At 41.5% G+C, this 22043-nt stretch overlaps 1 protein-coding gene across 2 annotated transcripts in view; it reads right to left on the bottom strand.

Annotated features, from left to right (window-relative positions):
• Positions 1-22043, bottom strand: part of LOC142158895 (cadherin-19-like) — a 96796-nt gene that overhangs the window by 29683 nt on the left and 45070 nt on the right. For both annotated transcript variants that reach the window (XM_075213254.1, XM_075213252.1), the window contains exons 7-9: positions 6665-6900; positions 3432-3565; positions 1465-1586 (exon numbers count right to left, since the gene is read on the bottom strand). In XM_075213254.1, the coding sequence (XP_075069355.1) occupies positions 1465-1586; positions 3432-3565; positions 6665-6900 (492 nt within the window). The remainder of the gene's footprint in view (positions 1-1464; positions 1587-3431; positions 3566-6664; positions 6901-22043) is intronic.

Below are 22043 nucleotides of genomic sequence, written 5' to 3'. Positions count from 1 at the left end.
TGTCTTGACTTGCACTGCTCCTCTTTTTTCCACCTCTTCATTTATTTTCAGTCCTCACCTACTTTTCAATGCCGTCTCTACTCCCCCTGGTTATGAGACAAAACTGTGGTTCTTGTGCATCTGTCAAGAGGTTCCCCAGCATCCAGAAATGCCATAGAATGTAGTGGAGGCCTTGTTTACACTCGCAAGATATGTTAATGGGTAGAACCATCCCCCGGTGGCCAACTCACTGAGAGAAAACTCTAAGTGCCTGAGTCATTAAGGAGAGTACGGCAAAAAAAGAAGTAAATTTGATCCTTGACAAACCATGTTACAATGCAAAGGATGCAAATTAGTTTATTATTTTGCATGGAAGGAAAATAATGCCTGCTTTTTCATGTAGAGCACAAATACTTGATAGCTTTTTTTACGCTGAAATTTAGAGTTGTTCTAGGACATGCCCTACCCCAACTATAAATCTCTGCTTCCAATGCAACATGATTTTGCCAAGGTGCAAAGTTACTCCTTTTTTTGCTTTGCTCTACTTAATTACTCAAGCCCTAAAAGTATTCCTGATGATCCTAGGAATGCTGGGTGATATGTTTGGCATTCCACCAGCTTTAGGTGTGTTAATAAGAAAAACTATGACCATTAAAAATCAGTTGCCTCATAGCAACAAATCCTTTTAGGTTGCTGGTTTACTTAAACAAATCATTATGCTGGTTCACTTACAAAGTACAAATGCAAAACTGCAGTGCAAATTCTCCTTTGTGATGTCTTATTCCAACTTTATAGAAATGCACCTCCTTTTACAGGGAATTGCATGGATTTACAGGCCAAGATGGTGGCATCTTAATGTTGAAAAGATTTTGAACAGTCCAATTGGAGGAGTTGGGCTGATCTGGATGTGCATTGCTAAATGCGAATTATAAACACAAAGTTTTTGTTTCATCACTTAGAATGAAATACATTGTGCACCTTCCAGTTACACTTTTACAGCAAAGAACACTTCTAGATGCACTTTGACCAATATGATAAAACGCTTCTAAAACACAAACATAAAACATATAATAAAGGCTCTCCTGATGTCCACTCACTCTTAATTTATGACATACATTAGGCTAAACTGAGCAGTATTTAAGTATTAAAATATTAAAGTTTAATTTAATGAAGGTAAAAGTTCTAAAGTAGGTTGTAAATTCGTGTGACTTTATTGTTACCGTTTCCACTACACACAATTTCCAGTGCATTTGACAACCTGTCCAACTAGGTGAAGATTTTATGGGCGTATTTCCAAAAACTTGGGACTACACCTAGAAATGTTTTTTGCAGACAAGTATACACACTTGCTAACATAAAGAATACAGAGCCAAGAGTTTACAGGTATGGTATATAAGGGCTAAATTAGCAATGCTATAATTTATTATATAGTTTTATTATTTGGAGATTTGGATAAATTTGAAAAATGAAGATGATATACATTACCTGTCCTGCTCTTGATTTTTCACAAACATATGAGTCATATTCAATTTGGAGTTGAGGAGCATTATCATTAACATCAATAATTCGAATATGCACTGGTACATATGAAACATGGGCAGCGTTTTCTAAACAACAAATGGAAATTAAAAAAATTATGAATAAAACGCTGGTTTAAAGGAACAATTTTGGTAACCTAATAAATATGCAATTAAAATATCGCCTTATTTGCAATATATAAATAGATAGACAGACGGACAGACTTTCTCTCTTGGCCTCTCAAAGTGGACATAATTTCCCACCAATCATGATTGACAGTCTCTGGACCGAGTGTTCTTCCAACCTTGCACCATCTGCAGCTTCTCAACTTATGTCTTCTGTTCTTTGCCCACAACCTCCTTTCCTTCTATCTTGACTTCTCTCCTGCACCCAAATCCATGCGCACCCAGACATAACCCAATCACTCCTCTCTCCTGTTTCTACCCTGTCCTCCACTTTTTCCCTTACTGCTCACCACCTGCTTCAAAGCAAACTGAAAGGGTCACTTCTCCCTATTCACACTCTTTGACCTCTCTGCTATTAATAGAGTAAACCATTCTCTTCTCCTTGACACCCTTTATGTTCTTGGCCTTGACATTAATGTCCTCTCCTGGGTCACCTTCTTTCTTCTGAATGCTCCATCAGTGTCTCTACTACAGACACATACTCCATTCCCTCTATTTATTGAGGTTCTTCAAGGTTTTTTTTACGTATCTGCTTTTCTTTATTTATACCTCTTCTCTATTTGAACTAATACACTCCTCCGGCCTCCACTAACACCTATATGCAGAAGACAAACTAACTTACCTCCCCTTCCCTGACCTCTCTCCTTCCCTTTTATCCCATGTATTCAACTGCTTCTCTACCATCTCCACCTGGATGCCCAATGCTACCTAATGCCCAACATCTCAAAAACAGAGTATATCATCTTCCCCTCTTCAAGTGTCATTACTTCTCCTTTAGTCTTCCTTGAAATGATAACACTTTCCTGTTTCCCAAGCCTTTTGCCTTCGTGTCATCCTCAACGCCATCTTCTGCTACACTCAACACATCCAGTCACTTCCGTTTTGTCATCTTCTCTTTTAAGACATTGCCCGAATACATTGCTTTGTCAAACAGGAAGTTGCCAAAACATTTTCCATTTTCTCATTATCTATCGCCTTTATTTTCGCAAACTCCAACTATCTGGTCTTTCCATTGCCCATCTTTTACCTCTACAATCCCATCAAACTTTTGAAGGGGGACTTTTCTGTTGCCACTGCACATGTTGCACTTGTTCATTGCACCACTCTGTGAATCCCTACACTGGCTTCTCATTTTCTCCATAACTTAACTCAAGATACTCACACTTACCTTCAAAACCCCCACCAACTCCTACCCTCCAAACATCTCTGACCTCGTCACTAGATACACTCTCACTTGTCTTCTTTGATCTGTCCCAGACCTATGCCTCTCCTCATTTCTAGTAATCATCTCTCACTCCAAGATTTGTCCAATGCAGCATCATACTTATGGAACTCTCTATACCACCTGTCAAGACTTCCCCAACCTTCAATCTTTCAATCACTCCTTCTATACCTATTTCTTCACTATTGGCTATCTTAACCCCATCTAAAGCTTTTCTATTTATATACTATCAACTCCAAAGCTATGTCCACTCCGAGTACCACTAGCTCTTATGGTCTCAGCTTTGCCCTCTCCCACTAGACTGTAAGTTTTCACAAGTAAGGCCATCTATACCTTTTGCCTTTGTTAGCCTCATCTATACTAGTCTTGTTTCACGTGCGATTGCAATATAGATAGAAAAAAAGTGCAACACAAGGATAGCAATACATATACTATAACTACTGCAATTCTACTACTACTAATTCTACTACTACTACTACTACTACTACTACTACTAATAATAATAATAATAACAATGTATCACTTACTTGCCTCTGTAGCTGTTACTGTTATATTGTGCCAAGGATCAGATTCTCTATCCAAAGGTCTAGCTGTGATAATCGAACCATTGTTTGAGTAAATTTCAAATGATCTGGAATGCTTTTTTTGAAGAATGCCATACCTAATGTAATTAAATTGTTACATTATATTCAGGAATAGTTCTTGGATTTCAAAATGAAAAAAACACTGGACCTGATGCTAAGATGAACATATGCCAGTTCACAAAGTGTAAATTCAAAAATAGTTGTGCGTATTTGACACTTTGACAACATTATGAGTGGAGAGGCAAGATGGGCAAATGCAACTGAGGCATACCAGCACTCAGATGTATATATGCCTGTTTGGAGCTGTATCTTTAGCATCTACTAGAGGGCTGGTGCAAATATACTCTAAAGGGAATCATGGTTGTCTATATTAGCTTGCATTAGCTAATTGCAAACTCACCTATGAAGTTAATAGGTGCTTCCTGCATTGATCGCTCATGTGTTATAAAATTTTGGACATATTATTAAAAATATTTTTTCTATTTTTATTTGTACAAGAAAAGGAATATGATATCTGCGGTATTATATCAAGCCTAGTTGCAAATGTATTTTTCCTAATAGTACAAATGTTAACGATGTTTTTGTGAGCTTATGACCTGTTTGTGTATATGTGTATGGGCGTATGTATGTCAGACGTAAGTCTGAAGTAAAACTGGCATATAAGCTACAGGTGTAGACCTGGATGCATCTTGAGGTGTCAACAATTCAACATATGGCTTTAAGCACACTATTTTTATGGGCAGCGTTTTTTAGAGTAAATTATTCCCGACATGCGCCCAAATCAGCATCAGGCTCAATGTTTGATAGATGATAATGATGATGATGATGATGATGATATATTGCAAATTTGTATATTGTTATCACTAGTGTCTAATATTGCCAGAAATCTCTCTACTCTCAACCCAAGATCAACTTTACTGAAAGCTAAACTCCCTTATCTTTGTGTATGGCATATTGTTTTTCATTGTAAATCTATTTGAAGTAGCCAAAAAATGTTGTCATTATATAATTTTTCAACCACACTTAATTTATTTCATAATTGTTTATGTTAAAAGAATATTTTTAACTAATTAACACCAAATTTATTTTTACACATTGACTTTTTAATATTCAGAAATCCCAGGAAATAATGTAAATTTGTTTACTTAGAAAGCAATTTCTACAATTCTATTAGACTTGTAGATATGCATTTGCTTTCATTAATATTTATAACATCATTTAATTGAAATATTTTGGCACCTGATTATAAGGATCCTCTGTACCAAACCGTTTCATTACATTTTGCCTCATCTGCATCTGATGGACCACATTACAGATAGCTGTTGTGACAAAATGGGTCTGACAGGCATTATTTTTCCCATCTGTCACTTTAAACACTTAGGGTGAAAGGGTGCCCATGTGAACTGTTTAGTTAAGAATTGGGTTGTTTTTATTTAATAATTTAATTTGTTATACCATCTGGTTGTGAATAAAAACCTATTAAGAAGGGCATAAATTTACCCACATTATTCTTAAATAAAGCCAGGTGGGTTACATATATTCATCTGGGCATCATATTCAATGCCATCATGGTGGATGTACTGTTTCCAACAGTGAGAACAGGAAATCTGGATAATCCAAAAGCATGGAAAGGGTTAAAAGAGGGAGGCTCGCTTACTTAACCAGGATGAATGTATCAACAACTGGTTTGAACAGCTATTGCTTTCCCTAGGACTGAACCAGACCCCTTAACACCAAATCAGCAGGGGGGAACACCATGTGGGGATGACAACTCTGCACTCCCATCTCCAACCCCTAATGATGTATAAGATAATGACATCCTAGATGAACTTGTGGCAACCCTGTAAGAAATGCTTTCAACCGTGTGAAAATGGACTGCATAATAAGGCTTTGCTAGAGGACCCTGTGTTTTTCAAGGTTATACTGAGCTTGGTGTTAGAGTGCTGTATTTTACCAGCTCAATCATGTTTCCTGCTTCAATTACCGAATCTCAATCACAACTTTATTGGAACAACTTGCAATGGTTAACCTCTGCTCCATTAGAGCTGCTCATGAATCTGCCCACCCGGTGTGCCTGCATGAGCAGGGTGTCTGAGGTCTAAACCTACCTTTTTAGTAGAGAGCTTAGGCCGAGCATTTAGGATCTTCAAGTCGAAAGGAGCTTGTAATATTTTTCTATGGGTATAAACAGCTTGGCCGGGAGATATTAAAGCAACAGTTTGGCTGAGAATCAGCCTTCTGGCCGACCAGAGTGCTTTGTTGCTCTGGTAACAGCATAAGGACCACTACATTCATGAAAACAGTAAGGCCCATCTGAGTAACAGCCACAAGCGTAACAGACGCGGTCACTTGGATAAAGGGATAAGATTGATAGCTTGGCTTGGAATACTGTCCGTAGGGATCCAGAAAACCCGAGGCTTTATTACTGCACCAGGACTACTAGCTTTGTGTGACAGCTTGGCCCAGAGTACATTTTCTATGGATTGGTTGGATTAAATCACCTAATAGTATATTGTATTGGTATAAACAGCTTGACTGGACAGCACAGTTCTCTCAGCGTTCTGTTGTATCTGGCTTGCGATTGTCCTGCCAACTCTATCAGGATCACTAAAAAACTTCATCTTGGTCTGAGAATGGCTTTATGCAACTTGGCCCACCTAAAAATATATCTTTTTCATTACAATTATTAATGGATAATGGATGTTGTTTTAACTGATCTTGCTAATTATTTGCTTTTGTTAAACAGTTGTATTAACCCTTCTGTAATACCAGATAGCATTGTATATTCTCAATTTCTCTTTGCCTCAGTGACAGTGAATTCAAGTGCTACTGTACCATCATCTTCATTATTCCTTTGTTAAATAGTCTTTGGTTAATAATTACTAGCTTTGAAGCTCATTTGTTCAGAAGCTTTGGTCTATTATAATGAAAAAATAAAGGTAACAAGATATAGATATTCCTTTATGTTGTCATATTCCTCATCTATATTTGTTCCTCGATCTATATTTAGATTTTTCTCCTATATGGTCCTAATTACTACTTGGTGTTTACAATTTACCATTCTGACTCATAGTTAATGGATTGTATGATCATCTCTGCTGGAAGCTTTAAATGCTCTTTCAAAACTGTCAGTTACACTATTATATCTTACATGAGATAGTCCAAAGGTGTTATACCTGACTGTGCTATTGGTGATATCAGGGTCTTTTGCAGTCACAGAACCAATAAATGAACCAATAGTTGCATTTTCAAGGATTTCCATGAAGTATTCCTTCTTGATAAACACTGGAGGTTCATCAACATCTACAACATAGATCCTTATAATCGCTGTATCAAATAATTCCATTTGGAACTTGTTTTGTGCTCGAACTTGAATGTTGTATCTTCTGCTTCTTCTTTCAAAGTCAACAACCTATACATTTTAAAAGTTTATCAAAAGAATATATAAGTATATTTTTGCATTGTATTGCTTAATAATAATTTACATATTATAATATTGCCTGTAATAACAAACATGTTTTAATTAAAAGCAAAACATGGTGAAAAAAAACATTTGTTTTACCTCAAAATTTATTAAGAGTAATGGATTGTTGTTTTAATAGAATAAATGCCACAATACACATTTTAAATAAAGAATCATTACTAAAATTCAGGAATTTTATGTTACGGTATCCATAACATCTCATAGCTCTAGTCTCTGCTGACTGTGGACTTTGTAGATGTTATACAGTATCCCACCTATGCTGCTGTTTCTTGAATTGCTGCTGTTCCAGGATTGCAGAAATTAATCAATTCTGCTTCAATTTCTAGCACCTGTTGCTTAGCCTTTAAAATGCTAGGTTTCCCTGCAATTATCAATCATGGTCAGGTAATCTGTCAGCTTTTCATAGAGTTACAGGTGCTGTGATTTGATCCTGTTCCTGTACCTGGTATTCTGATTTCCTGGTTTCCTTCAAATATGTATTCCTGACACTCTGATACCAATAAATAATCCCATGTTCCAGACACCCTGCTACCAATGTGAAATTTGAGTTACTGACCATCTGCTATCTACGTGCAATCCTGAGTTCCTGACATTCTGCTACATGAGCACAATCCTGAATCTCTGACACTCAGCTATCCATATAAAATCCTCAGTTACTAGCACTCTGCAATACGTGTGATGATGATGATGCTCTGCTACCTGAATGCAATTATGAATTCCTGGCACTCTCCTGCCTGAGTATAATCCTAAGTTCCTGCAAGCAAGCTGCTTATGTGCTTTTCAGATCCTTGGCACTCTAGTATTTGTGTCTTCATGACTCTCTGCTATCTTACTGAAATCTTGAGTTCCTGACACTGTTCTCTGTGTGATCCTGACACTCAGTAGTGACTATGCTTTAACTTGCCCATTATATATAGATTGGATAAGTGCTGTAAATGGTTAACTTGCACAAAAATATCTATGCCCATGCAAGCCTGAATGCTTTGATTATTTATATTCAACTTATTTAATTAACCAATTGTCTCACTCATACTTGTGTTTAATGTTCAATTTTACAGTGTTTAACAGTCTCTTATATGGTGATTTGTATGGTGATTAAGTAGAGCTTTGGAAATACACTTGATATAAGGGTGAGTTAATGTGCAGATGAGTATATTCTTTACACATTTCTTTTTTTTTGTTCAAACTATAACGTAATATGAAAGAGAAGTGAGAGTGAGATTCACTTATGTACCTGAGAAATGTGCATTTTTTATGTGACATCACACCAACTTTATCACTCAATGCATGAATTAGTATATTATCACATTATCATTCTCCCATGCATTCATTCCATTTTGCACACTTTTAGTCCCTAACTGAAATGCACAAAGTATAAAGCTTGTAAAGTTCTACTAAATACTGCATTACTTAATTGACCCTCGTGTATTTTCTTGTGTTTAAGCCAAGCAGGCAGGGACTAGAGATGGGAAAGTAAACATTGATTAATTGAATAATTGTTCAACATTCCTAATGCCAATACCTTTGAACTGCTATCAGACTGTAGGATACACCATGACATCTCTTGACTACTAATAGTTAGTTGCATTAACAAACTGCATTATTTTCTTGCTACCCTGTGCACTCATTAAGATTGTCAAACATACTTTAATTACTTCCTTTTTCACTTGATTACTTAATAATTTAGTCTTTTATATGTTTTATTGTATATATTTATTTATCAGTATTAACTTGCATTTATGTTTATTTATAATTATGCATTCATAATTTATTCTAAATGCATAAGTCGCCTAGCTTTTTATTTTATGTTAATTTTTACCTGAATGCCCTTAACAAAAATGATCTTACCTAATAAATAAACACACTTGACATTTGTTTGGCAAAGAAAGGTCACAAACTTTTATTGAAAATAAGTGAAAGTGGTGATCAGCTACCAGCCATACCAAACTTGTGGTAACAAAACATATGCTCAGACGCTTTTAGGCTGCTGAGCCCCGCTCTCCATTGTTTGGTCCAGTAGCTGACACCCGCCCAGAAAGACTGTGCTCCATAACTGCCCCATGGGGAGTGTTAGTAACAATGAACCTCCTTTTAAAAGGAGAGTTCTCCACCGCCACATGCATGAGTCATTTATGGATGCTGATTGCCATGTTTTCTGCCACACAAACCTATCTAGAAGAAAGCCATAGATTAAACAACTAAGTAACATGAACATCAAATTAAGGGGCTTGGTGGACAGGGAAATTTCCAGTGGCAAGAGAGTTAAAGCAGCCTATATCTACTTTTATAAAACCTCCACAGCTCAGGCCATCACTCAAACCTCTTACTGATTGGCTGGCCATCTATAACAAACAGACCCAGTAATATTAACTTTTGAAGGGTTCAACTTTTCTTTTCTTCAACACAACCTAGGCGCTTACATGTCCTAGAGCCCATTCCTGCCCTCTTTTATCCTAAGTCCCCTAGCAGTTAATTTTACATTAACTTTTACATGAATGCTCTTATGAAGATTCATCTTAACTATTAAATAAAGACTCTTGTCACTTGTTTTGTGAAGAAAGGTCACAAAATGTTATTGCAAATAAATAAAAGTCTTGGCAAATTAAAAGGACAACCAATCGCCATTCCACCACCAAAGTTGTGGCAACCAAAATTGTACTCAGACACTACTAGGCATTGGAGTCCCACTTTTCCTTTTGTGGTTTAGTAGCTGGGACTTGCACTGAGACTCTGTAACTCCCCAAGGGGGAGTGTTATTAACAATAAACCTCCCTCTTAATGTAGAATGCTCCTCTTCCACACGAATGTGTGCCAGTCATTTATGGTTGTTGATTAGCATGCTTTTTGGTCCACAGTTAGGCTCCACTACCTCCGTGACCTCTCAAAGCCCACCAAACCATTAAACAGCTGATCCACAAAACAAACTAAACCTTCCACCAGTAGTTGCACTCCATTCGACCTGTACAAGTGAGTATAATTAAATATAATGTCAAGAAGGGCCACCACCAACCCATTATATCAAACCAAAATCTTGCAGACAGCCAAGTTAACATTAGAAAATGCCTTATTGAGGACTGTTCTAATTGGTGGTAGTCATATTTCCGACGGGAATATGGCAGACATGAAAATGCTGAAAGGCTAAATGCCGGCTTGTAAATATCCCTGACACTGATAAAATACAGACATTGTGATTGCCGACTGTCACGGGCACTAGGAGTCTTTACCCAGGGATCACCAGATGGTAGGCTTACCAGAGCAATGTAGATGGTAATAGGGTACTCTGGTAGCTGGGTGATCACGGAACATGAAATGATGACCGATGAGATGCTCAGGAAAGTCTATGACTAGCAACACTGGTAATAATGAGGTAATGATACACAGGGAACTGTATGGACAAGGACACGTGAAGGTAGTCAGTGGTCTGCGATAGCAAGTTGTACCACCGCTATAGTGAGAAGGAATGTCCAACAGAGACAAGGAGGTGATGAGAGTCAGCGGTCTGCGGGTAGCAAGTTGTACCGCTGTCTGAGTGAAGGAATGGAATCCAAGTGGAGGTATCCAGGTAGTCAGTGGTCTGCGGTAGCAAGTTGTACCACTGCTATGTGAGAGGATAATGAAACAGGTGATACCGGAAACAGGGATCAGTGGTCTGACATCAGCAAGTTGTACCACTGCATATATATGTGAGGAGGTGCACGGGGGAAGACTGCAACACAGGATATATACAGGCACCTTATACACGATCCACAGTAATATGCACAATATAGGTATATATAATGTAAATGACTGATCAGGTCTGCAATCTAGAAAGTCTCTTGAAGAAGTCCAGCACAATGATAACACAGTCAATGATGACAACAGACTCAGCGGATAGCAGACTCCAGAGAGAACCAAACACAGTCCAGCAAGATATGCAATACACAGCACAGTCAATGAGAAGTATGCATACCGTGGTTCAGCAGTAGCAGTCAGATGGGATAGCAGCGGTACCTGAGCGGCTGGGGACCGACTGGATAGGAAGTCCCTGGATAGGAGAAGCAGCGGTCTAGCAGGTGCAGCGCACAGGTGAGTAGACCGACAGGGACACGAATCCACAGGAGTCAGCAACACGTGGAACTGGACTCATAGGAAACCCAGGAGAATGGAGATGATCCAGCAGAGGGTAGTGGAGGAGATACGAATCCAATGCTGACAGGAGGGTAGAGGCCAGAGGAACACGTGAAGGCGTGGAGAGAGGATCAGCAGGAGATGGACGATAGCGCTGACCACAGCGGCAGGACTCAGCGGCACATGGAGGTAACCAGTAGCAACCACAGGAACCAACAGCGATGGGAAACAGGAGTGCAGCGCAGGGCAGGAGCTGTAGATCACGAAGTGTAGCAGATGGTAATGAAAAGCGGCAGTCTCGAGGAGGACACAACAAAGATGAGATGAGAGTGTAGTGCACGGAGGCAGCGGGTAGTAATGAGCTGGCAGTCACGATGTTGAACCCAGGCGAGTTGCAAGCAGGAGACTGAAGTGCACAGAGGCAGCGGATGGCAGTCAGCTGGTAGTCACGATGTTGAACACAGGCGAGTTGCAAGCAGGAGACTGAAGTGCACAGAGGCAGCGGATGGCAGTCAGCTGGCAGTCACGATGTTGAACACAGGCGAGTTGCAAGCAGGAGACTGTAGTGCACGGAGGCAGCGGATAGAAACCAGCAAACAGACTTGATGAGAAGCAGGTGAGTGAGGTAAAAGCAGGAGTGCACGGAGGCAGCGGGTAGCAATGAGTAAACAGTCACTTAGCTGTAAAATAACGATGAAGTGGTGTAGAAGACTGTAATGCGCAGAGGCAGCGGATAGGAATCAGCAAACAGTCATGATGATACAGTTGATGGTGGAAGTGGTAAGGAACCACAGTAGTAGAAGTGGTTAGGGAACCACAGGAATCAGCAGCGCTGAATACACGAGTAATACAGGAACACCTTCAGAGACTCATGAGGAATGAGACTCCAAGATCAGGCAACGTGGTGTTGACCACAGGTGCTTAATATAGGGAGGTTGCCTGATCTGCCAATTAAGTTAAAGGGGTATACACTGAAGTATAGAAAAGGGCTGCGCATGCGCAGACCCTCAGGATGGCGGACGGCCACGGTTCCTAAATGTCCGGGAAGAGGCACTCACGGTCCGGTGAGTGACAGTACCCCCCCTTTTAAAGGTGGGCACAGAACGCCTGGAACCGGGCTTGTCCGGATTTTTGGAGTAAAACTTCTTCAAAAGGGCAGGAGCATTAAGATCTTCCGCTTTGATCCAAGAGCGCTCCTCAGGACCAAAGCCCTTCCAATGAACGAGGAAGTGGAGGACTCCTCGCGAAATTTTTGCATCTAGTACCTCGGTAATCTCAAAATCCTCCTCCTGATGGACTTGAACTGGCTGCGGAGCTGAGGGAGGAGTTGAAAATCGGTTGATAATAAGAGGTTTGAGCAAAGATACATGGAAGGCATTAGAAATCCGAAGACTCTTAGGAAGAAGGAGTTTCACACATACTGGATTGATAACTTGAATGATCCTATATGGACCAATAAAACGAGGGGCAAATTTCATGGATGGAACCTTCAAACGAATATTTTTTGTGGATAACCAGACACGATCTCCAATTTTTAGTGGTGGAATAGCCCGCCTCTTCTTATCAGCGAAAGATTTATATTTGACAGATGTCTTCTTTAAACAGGTTCTAACCTGAGACCAGATTTTTTTAAAGGTCTGACAAACAGTCTCCACCGCAGGAACTTGGGTGGGCGGGAGGGCAGTAAATTCCGGAAAAGACGGATGGTGACCGTAAACCACAAAGAATGGAGTTTTGGATGATGACTCATGATACATGTTGTTATGGGCGAACTCAGCCCAAGGGAGTAACTCTACCCAGTTGTCTTGGTTGGCTGATGAAAATATCCTTATAAAAGTCTCAAGATCTTGATTGACACGTTCGGTTTGTCCATTGGATTGTGGATGGTAAGAAGATGAGAGTGCTAATCGTATGCCCAAGGTTTTACAAAGGGCTCGCCAGAATCTGGACACGAATTGTACTCCTCTATCAGACACAATCTCAGATGGACATCCATGGATACGGAAGATCTCTTTAATGAAATGTTCAGCCAAGATAGACGAGGAAGGCAAACCAGACAGAGGGATGAAATGAGCCATCTTCGAAAATCTGTCCACTACCACCCAAATAGTGTTATGGTTCTTACTAGGTGGTAAGTCAGTAACGAAATCCATACTAATATGGGTCCATGGTTTGGACGGAATGGGTAGTGGTCGCAGCAACCCTGCTGGGGTTCTGCGGGAGGATTTGAATTGCGAACATAATTCACAGGAAGCAATGAACTCTTTGACGTCTCTCCTCATTGAAGGCCACCAGTAACTTCGAGAGAGGATCTCAAAAGTCTTGTGTTCACCGGTGTGTCCAGAAAAACGAGAGGCATGGAACCACGAAAGGATTTTCCTCCTTAGAGTAGAAGGCACGAGGGTCTTCCCAAATGGTAGCGTTTTGGTGGATGAAGCAGCCAGTGAGATACATTTGGGGTCTAGAATGGTATGGTTGGGAACCTCTTCTATATCAGAGGACGTAGTAAAGGCTCTAGATAAGGCATCAGCTTTTTTGTTCTTGGCAGCTGGTTTGAAGGTAATTATTAATTCAAAACGGGAAAAGAAAAGAGACCATCTTGCTTGACGAGGGTTCAAGCATTGGGCAGACTGGAGATATGACAAGTTCTTATGATCCGTGAAGATCGTCACCGGATGGCGAGCTCCCTCCAACAAGTATCTCCATTCCTCTAATGCGGCTTTGATAGCCAGTAATTCCTTGTCTCCGATGGTATAATTCTTCTCTGCGGGTAGGAGACCCCGAGAATAGAAGGCACAAGGGTGGAATTTTTGCTGTTCCGAGCGTTGGGAGAGAATAGCTCCTAAGCCCACATTAGAGGCATCTACTTCTAGGAAAAAAGGGAGTGTCACATCAGGCTGACGAAGGATTGGAGCCGAAGAGAAGGACTCTTTCAATGTTTGAAAGGCTTGAATAGCCTCAGTAGACCATTGCTTAGAATTAGCCCCTTTTCGAGTCAGGGCCACAATAGGGGATGCAATGGAAGAAAAATCTTGAATGAAGCGTCTATAGTAATTGGCAAAACCTAAAAAACGCTGGATGGCACGAAGAGTAGTTGGCTGGGGCCAATGTAGTACAGCATTTACTTTGTCAGGATCCATCTTCAGACCAACTCCGGAAACAATATACCCCAAGAATGGAATCTGGGGTAATTCGAATGAACATTTTTCTAATTTACAGAACAATGAATTTTTCCGTAGCCTGGAGAGGACTTCTGCCACATGTTGGTGGTGAGAAGGCAGGTCCTGTGAAAAAATCAATATGTCGTCCAGGTAGACGACGACACATACATATAATAAGTCCCGAAAAATCTCATTAATGAAGCCCTGAAAAACAGCGGGGGCATTACATAGCCCGAAAGGCATTACCAGATATTCGTAATGCCCATCTCTGGTGTTAAACGCCGTCTTCCATTCGTCACCGGAACGAATTCTGATTAAATTGTAAGCACCACGAAGATCCAACTTAGTAAAAATACGGGCTCCCTTGATGCGGTCAAATAGCTCAGTAATCAACGGAATGGGATACCGGTTCTTGATAGTAATGGCATTGAGTCCACGAAAATCTATACAAGGGCGTAATGATCCATCCTTCTTTTTGACAAAGAAGAACCCAGCTCCAGCGGGCGAGGTGGAAGGTCGAATGAACCCACGCTGGAGGTTCTCCCGTATATATTCAGATGTAGCTTGAGTCTCAGGTAACGAGAGTGGATAGACCCGGCCTCTAGGAGGAGTCTTGCCAGGAAGAAGATCAATCGGACAATCCCAAGAACGATGAGGAGGAAGACGTTCAGACTGAGCTTTATCAAAAACATCGGTAAATGAAGCATATTGAGGAGGAAGTCCCGGTGGAATAGCTGAAATGGAAGCTTGCTGTACCTTGAGAGGAATGACTTGGGAAAGGCAATGATGATGACATTCAGGGCCCCAAGACGTGACTTGAGGGGTGCGCCAGTCAATCTGGGGAGAGTGACGCTGAAGCCATGGAAGGCCTAGGACAATCGGACTTGTCGTAACAGGAAGAATTAAAAACGATATCTCTTCATGATGCAGGGCACCAATCTGAAGGGTTACTGGAGACGTACTCTGGGTGATGAGACCGTTGATGAGACGTGATCCATCAATAGCCGTCACAGTAATGGGAGTTTTTAAGGTAATCATTGGTAGAGACCATTGATTAACTAACGATTTGGAAATAAAATTTCCTGCTGCTCCGGAATCAATCAATGCCTGTGACTCAAAGGTCTTGGTAGCAAAGGAAATAGTCACATCAAAAGCGCAGACTTTAGATCTCATAGACGATGGAGAGGACTCCAGGGACCCTAACTTCACCTCTCCAGAACTAGTTAGGGCCTGGCATTTCCCGATCTCTTAGGGCAGGAGCTGAGGACATGAGTGGAATCAGCACAATAGATACAGAGTCTATTCTTGACTCTTCGTTTCCTCTCCTCAGAAGATAACTTGGAACGTCCAATCTCCATGGGAATCACAGCGGGTGACACTGGACGAAATTGAGGGTTAGAGCGAAAAGGTGCTTTAGCAGAAGTCGTTTTCTCAGTCTCTCTTTCACGAAATCTCATATCAACACGATGGCATAGAGAGATCAAATCTTCAAGTGACGAAGGAAGCTCTTGGGTAGTCAGTGCATCTTTAATTTTATCGGAAAGCCCCTGCCAGAAGGCGGCAACTAGGGCTTCAGTGTTCCACTGAAGTTCAGAGGCTAAGATCCTAAATTGAATGACGTACTGGCCTACAGTATGAGATCCTTGTCGCAGACGGAGGATGCTGGAAGCAGCGGAGGTCACACGACCTGGTTCATCGAACACACTTCGGAATGTAGAAATGAATTTGGCACTATCTTGTAATATCGGATCGTTCCTCTCCCACAGAGGGGAGGCCCAAGCCAGGGCTTGTCCTGAAAACAAAGAGATAAGATAGGCCACTCTGGAACGATGGGTAGAAAAATTTTGAGGTTGGAGCTCAAAATGGACTGAACATTGGTTAAGGAAACCCCTACAAGTTTTGGGGTCTCCATCGTACTTTGACGGAGTAGGCAGGTGAAGCGTGGAAGCTATAGACACCTGGGATGGCAATGGGGAAACGGAGGAAAGCACAGGAGCCTCAGTAATAGCTGTCACCGTCTGTCCAGATGTTCCTTGGGAGGTTAATGACTGATAACACTGAAGTAACAGCTGTTGGCGGGCATCCTGTTGCTCCACACGGCTAACCAGATGTTGCAGCATCTCTTTGGCGGTAGGTTCCACATCTGGGTCTGTCATGGCCTGATCTTACTGTCACGGGCACTAGGAGTCTTTACCCAGGGATCACCAGATGGTAGGCTTACCAGAGCAATGTAGATGGTAATAGGGTACTCTGGTAGCTGGGTGATCACGGAACATGAAATGATGACCGATGAGATGCTCAGGAAAGTCTATGACTAGCAACACTGGTAATAATGAGGTAATGATACACAGGGAACTGTATGGACAAGGACACGTGAAGGTAGTCAGTGGTCTGCGATAGCAAGTTGTACCACCGCTATAGTGAGAAGGAATGTCCAACAGAGACAAGGAGGTGATGAGAGTCAGCGGTCTGCGGGTAGCAAGTTGTACCGCTGTCTGAGTGAAGGAATGGAATCCAAGTGGAGGTATCCAGGTAGTCAGTGGTCTGCGGTAGCAAGTTGTACCACTGCTATGTGAGAGGATAATGAAACAGGTGATACCGGAAACAGGGATCAGTGGTCTGACATCAGCAAGTTGTACCACTGCATATATATGTGAGGAGGTGCACGGGGGAAGACTGCAACACAGGATATATACAGGCACCTTATACACGATCCACAGTAATATGCACAATATAGGTATATATAATGTAAATGACTGATCAGGTCTGCAATCTAGAAAGTCTCTTGAAGAAGTCCAGCACAATGATAACACAGTCAATGATGACAACAGACTCAGCGGATAGCAGACTCCAGAGAGAACCAAACACAGTCCAGCAAGATATGCAATACACAGCACAGTCAATGAGAAGTATGCATACCGTGGTTCAGCAGTAGCAGTCAGATGGGATAGCAGCGGTACCTGAGCGGCTGGGGACCGACTGGATAGGAAGTCCCTGGATAGGAGAAGCAGCGGTCTAGCAGGTGCAGCGCACAGGTGAGTAGACCGACAGGGACACGAATCCACAGGAGTCAGCAACACGTGGAACTGGACTCATAGGAAACCCAGGAGAATGGAGATGATCCAGCAGAGGGTAGTGGAGGAGATACGAATCCAATGCTGACAGGAGGGTAGAGGCCAGAGGAACACGTGAAGGCGTGGAGAGAGGATCAGCAGGAGATGGACGATAGCGCTGACCACAGCGGCAGGACTCAGCGGCACATGGGGGTAACCAGTAGCAACCACAGGAACCAACAGCGATGGGAAACAGGAGTGCAGCGCAGGGCAGGAGCTGTAGATCACGAAGTGTAGCAGATGGTAATGAAAAGCGGCAGTCTCGAGGAGGACACAACAAAGATGAGATGAGAGTGTAGTGCACGGAGGCAGCGGGTAGTAATGAGCTGGCAGTCACGATGTTGAACCCAGGCGAGTTGCAAGCAGGAGACTGAAGTGCACAGAGGCAGCGGATGGCAGTCAGCTGGTAGTCACGATGTTGAACACAGGCGAGTTGCAAGCAGGAGACTGAAGTGCACAGAGGCAGCGGATGGCAGTCAGCTGGCAGTCACGATGTTGAACACAGGCGAGTTGCAAGCAGGAGACTGTAGTGCACAGAGGCAGCGGATAGAAACCAGCAAACAGACTTGATGAGAAGCAGGTGAGTGAGGTAAAAGCAGGAGTGCACGGAGGCAGCGGGTAGCAATGAGTAAACAGTCACTTAGCTGTAAAATAACGATGAAGTGGTGTAGAAGACTGTAATGCGCAGAGGCAGCGGATAGGAATCAGCAAACAGTCATGATGATACAGTTGATGGTGGAAGTGGTAAGGAACCACAGTAGTAGAAGTGGTTAGGGAACCACAGGAATCAGCAGCGCTGAATACACGAGTAATACAGGAACACCTTCAGAGACTCATGAGGAATGAGACTCCAAGATCAGGCAACGTGGTGTTGACCACAGGTGCTTAATATAGGGAGGTTGCCTGATCTGCCAATTAAGTTAAAGGGGTATACACTGAAGTATAGAAAAGGGCTGCGCATGCGCAGACCCTCAGGATGGCGGACGGCCACGGTTCCTAAATGTCCGGGAAGAGGCACTCACGGTCCGGTGAGTGACACCGACAAAACATGCAGACAGTTACAATGCCAGCATAAAAATAGCAATGCAACTGTGTCCAGCGGCTCTACATGCTGATCGCACTAGGGCTCTTTCCACGACCTTCGGCAGGGTGTGGGGTAACAAATGGTTAAAACAATGCAAAATATATGAAACACTATTTTACATTAGTGAACTACAGGTCTTCCAAGCACCAGCATACCCATGGCTGCCAGGGCATGCTGGCACATAGGGAATTACAAGTGTCAATGTGCCCTGACACCCAGGACCTGCTGTGTCCTGTAGTGCACCAATGCAAAATGTAAATAAAAGACATTCCTCATTCAATCCACCAAATTTAAATAATTAAAAAAACATTCCTACTTACAAACTGGCTAGCACTTTGGGAAGCTCAAAACAGGCTTCATTCAGGGGCAGTGTACTTATCAATGAAGCCCAAAATAGACACCTAAATCCTGATCACCGAATGCCCCTAACTCTCTGGAAAATGCCCATTCTTTGAGCCGGACCACTCTTATTGGCCTAGTATACAAAAGAATACCTCACAATTCAAACTAGCATGGAGTCTCGTAGGCAACTTGAAACATGATGGGATAATATATTTAAATACAGCAGCTCATACACGATAACAGCTAACCAACGCCAGCCAAAGGAGACCTAAAACATAACAGGCCTAGCCGGTAAAAAGTAGCAATGTCTCAAATGGGCAATGAAGCCTTTACCTGATTATAAATAAAGTTCAATGCCTGATTAGAACAAAGAGCTCAAGCAACATAACTTTCTGATAATTCCCTCTTTAGAGTGAGGGGCCTAGTGTCCCTCCCTTAAACAAAACAATGTAATTTAGAGAGCAAATCTGCAGTTTCTCTCAGAAGTCATCTGACCTCCTCCCCTAACAGTTAGACACTCACTGAACTGCCTAGCAGCCTTGTAACAGCACCTTCCAGTGCGACTCCTGATTAGTCTTCTGTAATACTGGCAGATCAGAAGACCCGTACAGGGCGTTATGTATTGATCCCAATCTTCTCTATCCATACATAACACCAATGTTCTTGGTGTTATCTTCCTACAGGTGAGAAACACTTTGAGATGCTTTTCATCAGACACAAATGATCAACCTGTTTTTTTAAAATACAAATGACAAGAATCTAGGACTTATATACATAGTCTACCTTAATTGCCCTAATATACATCAAACGGCTCCTTGTGTCATCTCGCTGAAGTCATTAAACTGCTAGATGTCCCGTAGCAATAAAATTTGATATGTACCTACTCAGAAGAAACGAATCAGAAGATCTGGTGCACCAACTTCTGTTCTAATATATTGTAAATAACCAGGAGCATTGCTCATACTGTACACAAGAAAAGTGCGTTACCTGAGACAAAGGCACCACTGTCCAGTATCAAGACAAACTCACCAGACGCACAAGCATTCAGTCTCAAAGAAATAACTTACAGATAAATACACACTCACTACCCTTACTTTGACAAGATGCAAGCAATAAAATCCCATTAGAACCCATTGCCATTTTAATAAGTCATCAATTCAGATGGATCACAGAATTTCGCACACCGTCTAATGACAACTGAATGATTTTGTATAGCTCACTGGACATAAAGTATGATGTCTGTTATAGCAATTAGGGAAAAATGATAATCCTCAAAACCTGAAGCACTTAGTGCAGAAGAAAACTTCTTTTATATTTTCAAACACCAGCATGGTGGCAAACCCAGCAGAAACAGTGTATACTCATGTGTCTACAAAACTATTTTCCAGTATCAATATAATGAACTATGGAAATAGACTAGCATTAAAAGAAATGTGCAGGACAGACATAAAACCAAAGGTATAACAATAATGCATCCTCTACAATTGGTGTACCACCCTGACCACTAGGCAACAACTCAGTCTAGTAAATCACATATGAAATATGTCCAGAAAATATATAAAAATCATTCCCAGCAAATAGTACAAAAAACATTTATCAGTCAATAAATTGTTGATCACACTGGATCATATTAAGATAAAGCAACAGTTCAAATGTTGAAAACAGTCAATCGGCAGTTTTAATTATCATTAGTGAATTATTTGTATGTGGGTCAACACTGATATCATTTGTTATCTGATCCTTTTGGTTGAAAAAGCTAAATGCAATATATACTGCTCTTAATGTTTTCTGTTAAAATAGGTTCTGATAAAGTAATTCGCAAATCTCATATGTGTTTTGATTGTGAGTTTTCTCAATAGATTACAGGAATTGCGATAATTTGTCAATCCAATATATTTATAAACATTCCACACAGGTGAACAACAATATATGTTTTATCCAATTAAATTAATCTGACTCTCTGTTCATGTAACAATAAGCAGCATCTCAAGCAATTAATGTGTCACTCACATTCACCATATCGATGCAAGTAATAGCGCTCACCTGGATTGTCGACGGACTTCTAAAGGTGAGTAAATAGTAAATGAACATGTAAATCTGGATCTAATCCAACAACTGAGCAGGAGATCAAGCCACCTAGTCACAGTTCCTCTCCAACAGGTTGTTACGTCTGATATTCAGATGTATAGAATCAATATGTACGATACGGCACTTGCTGATGAACTGCCGCCTGCAACAAACTGATCTGGGGCTCTGCCCCTCTCAGATTGTATACCGCTCTATTGAACAGGCGAAACAGCTTAGTCAAAGTGGGACCAATGGACACTCGTGCCTCATACACTGCCTGTCACAGACATCTGTAGTAGTCCAGCCACGAGTGTTCCCTTCTGCATGCAGCACAAAAATGCCTGAATCCCCCATTTAACACTTGTAACAATGTCCCTTTTCGAAGAAAAACATTGACCTCCAAACATAAACAGTGTATTGCATCCCTTCTGCCCTGCTTTGCAAAGACCAACCATCTGAACACACATACCTAGATTGCATAAGTTCCAGCCAAACAGCAACATCCTAGCTCCAAAAAAATAGACACCCATCCCAACATGTGATTAATGAATATCCTCACTATGCATCCTCCACATCATCCCGCTGGATGGTATATACATGTATGAAACCATTTAACAAACGCATTAATGATTATCGTGAGAAACCCAGGCTAGCTCTCTACAAGAAAGGCCTAAAACTCCAAGGGTTAGATTTACTAAACTGCAGGTTTGAAAAGTGGAGATGTTGCCTTTAGCAACCAATAAGATTCTAGTTCTCATTTATTTAGTACATTCTACAAAATGACAGCTAGAATCTGATTGGTTGCTATAGGCAACATCTCCACTTTTTCAAACCCGCAGTTTAGTAATTATACCCTCAAATGACAAACTAAACCAGGTGACATAGCTATTGTAGGTAACCTCGCCTACACCACTACACTTCAGAGCAATTGGATCATGGACGCATACAGTACGGCATTTGAATGCATTTCAGGCCCAGCCTCTCACTAATGAATCGAAAAATACCTAATTGCCATCTAACCAGTAAACAAATATGTCTGATATCCACCTTGCCATTCACCTGCTTCCCAGAGGAAGTTCCCTAGCTGACCTGTGGCTGACTACTCCAACCCACTCTCCCAGCTTCAGAGGCACCATAAACCATGTTTCTCAAACTAGGAACCTCCCAGCAAGTCATAAAAAGAGGCAGAGACAGTAC

This window comes from Mixophyes fleayi, chromosome 5 (genome assembly GCF_038048845.1).
Source record: "Mixophyes fleayi isolate aMixFle1 chromosome 5, aMixFle1.hap1, whole genome shotgun sequence".
NCBI lineage: Eukaryota > Metazoa > Chordata > Amphibia > Anura > Limnodynastidae > Mixophyes > Mixophyes fleayi.
This window is presented reverse-complemented; position numbering and strand designations above follow the sequence as displayed.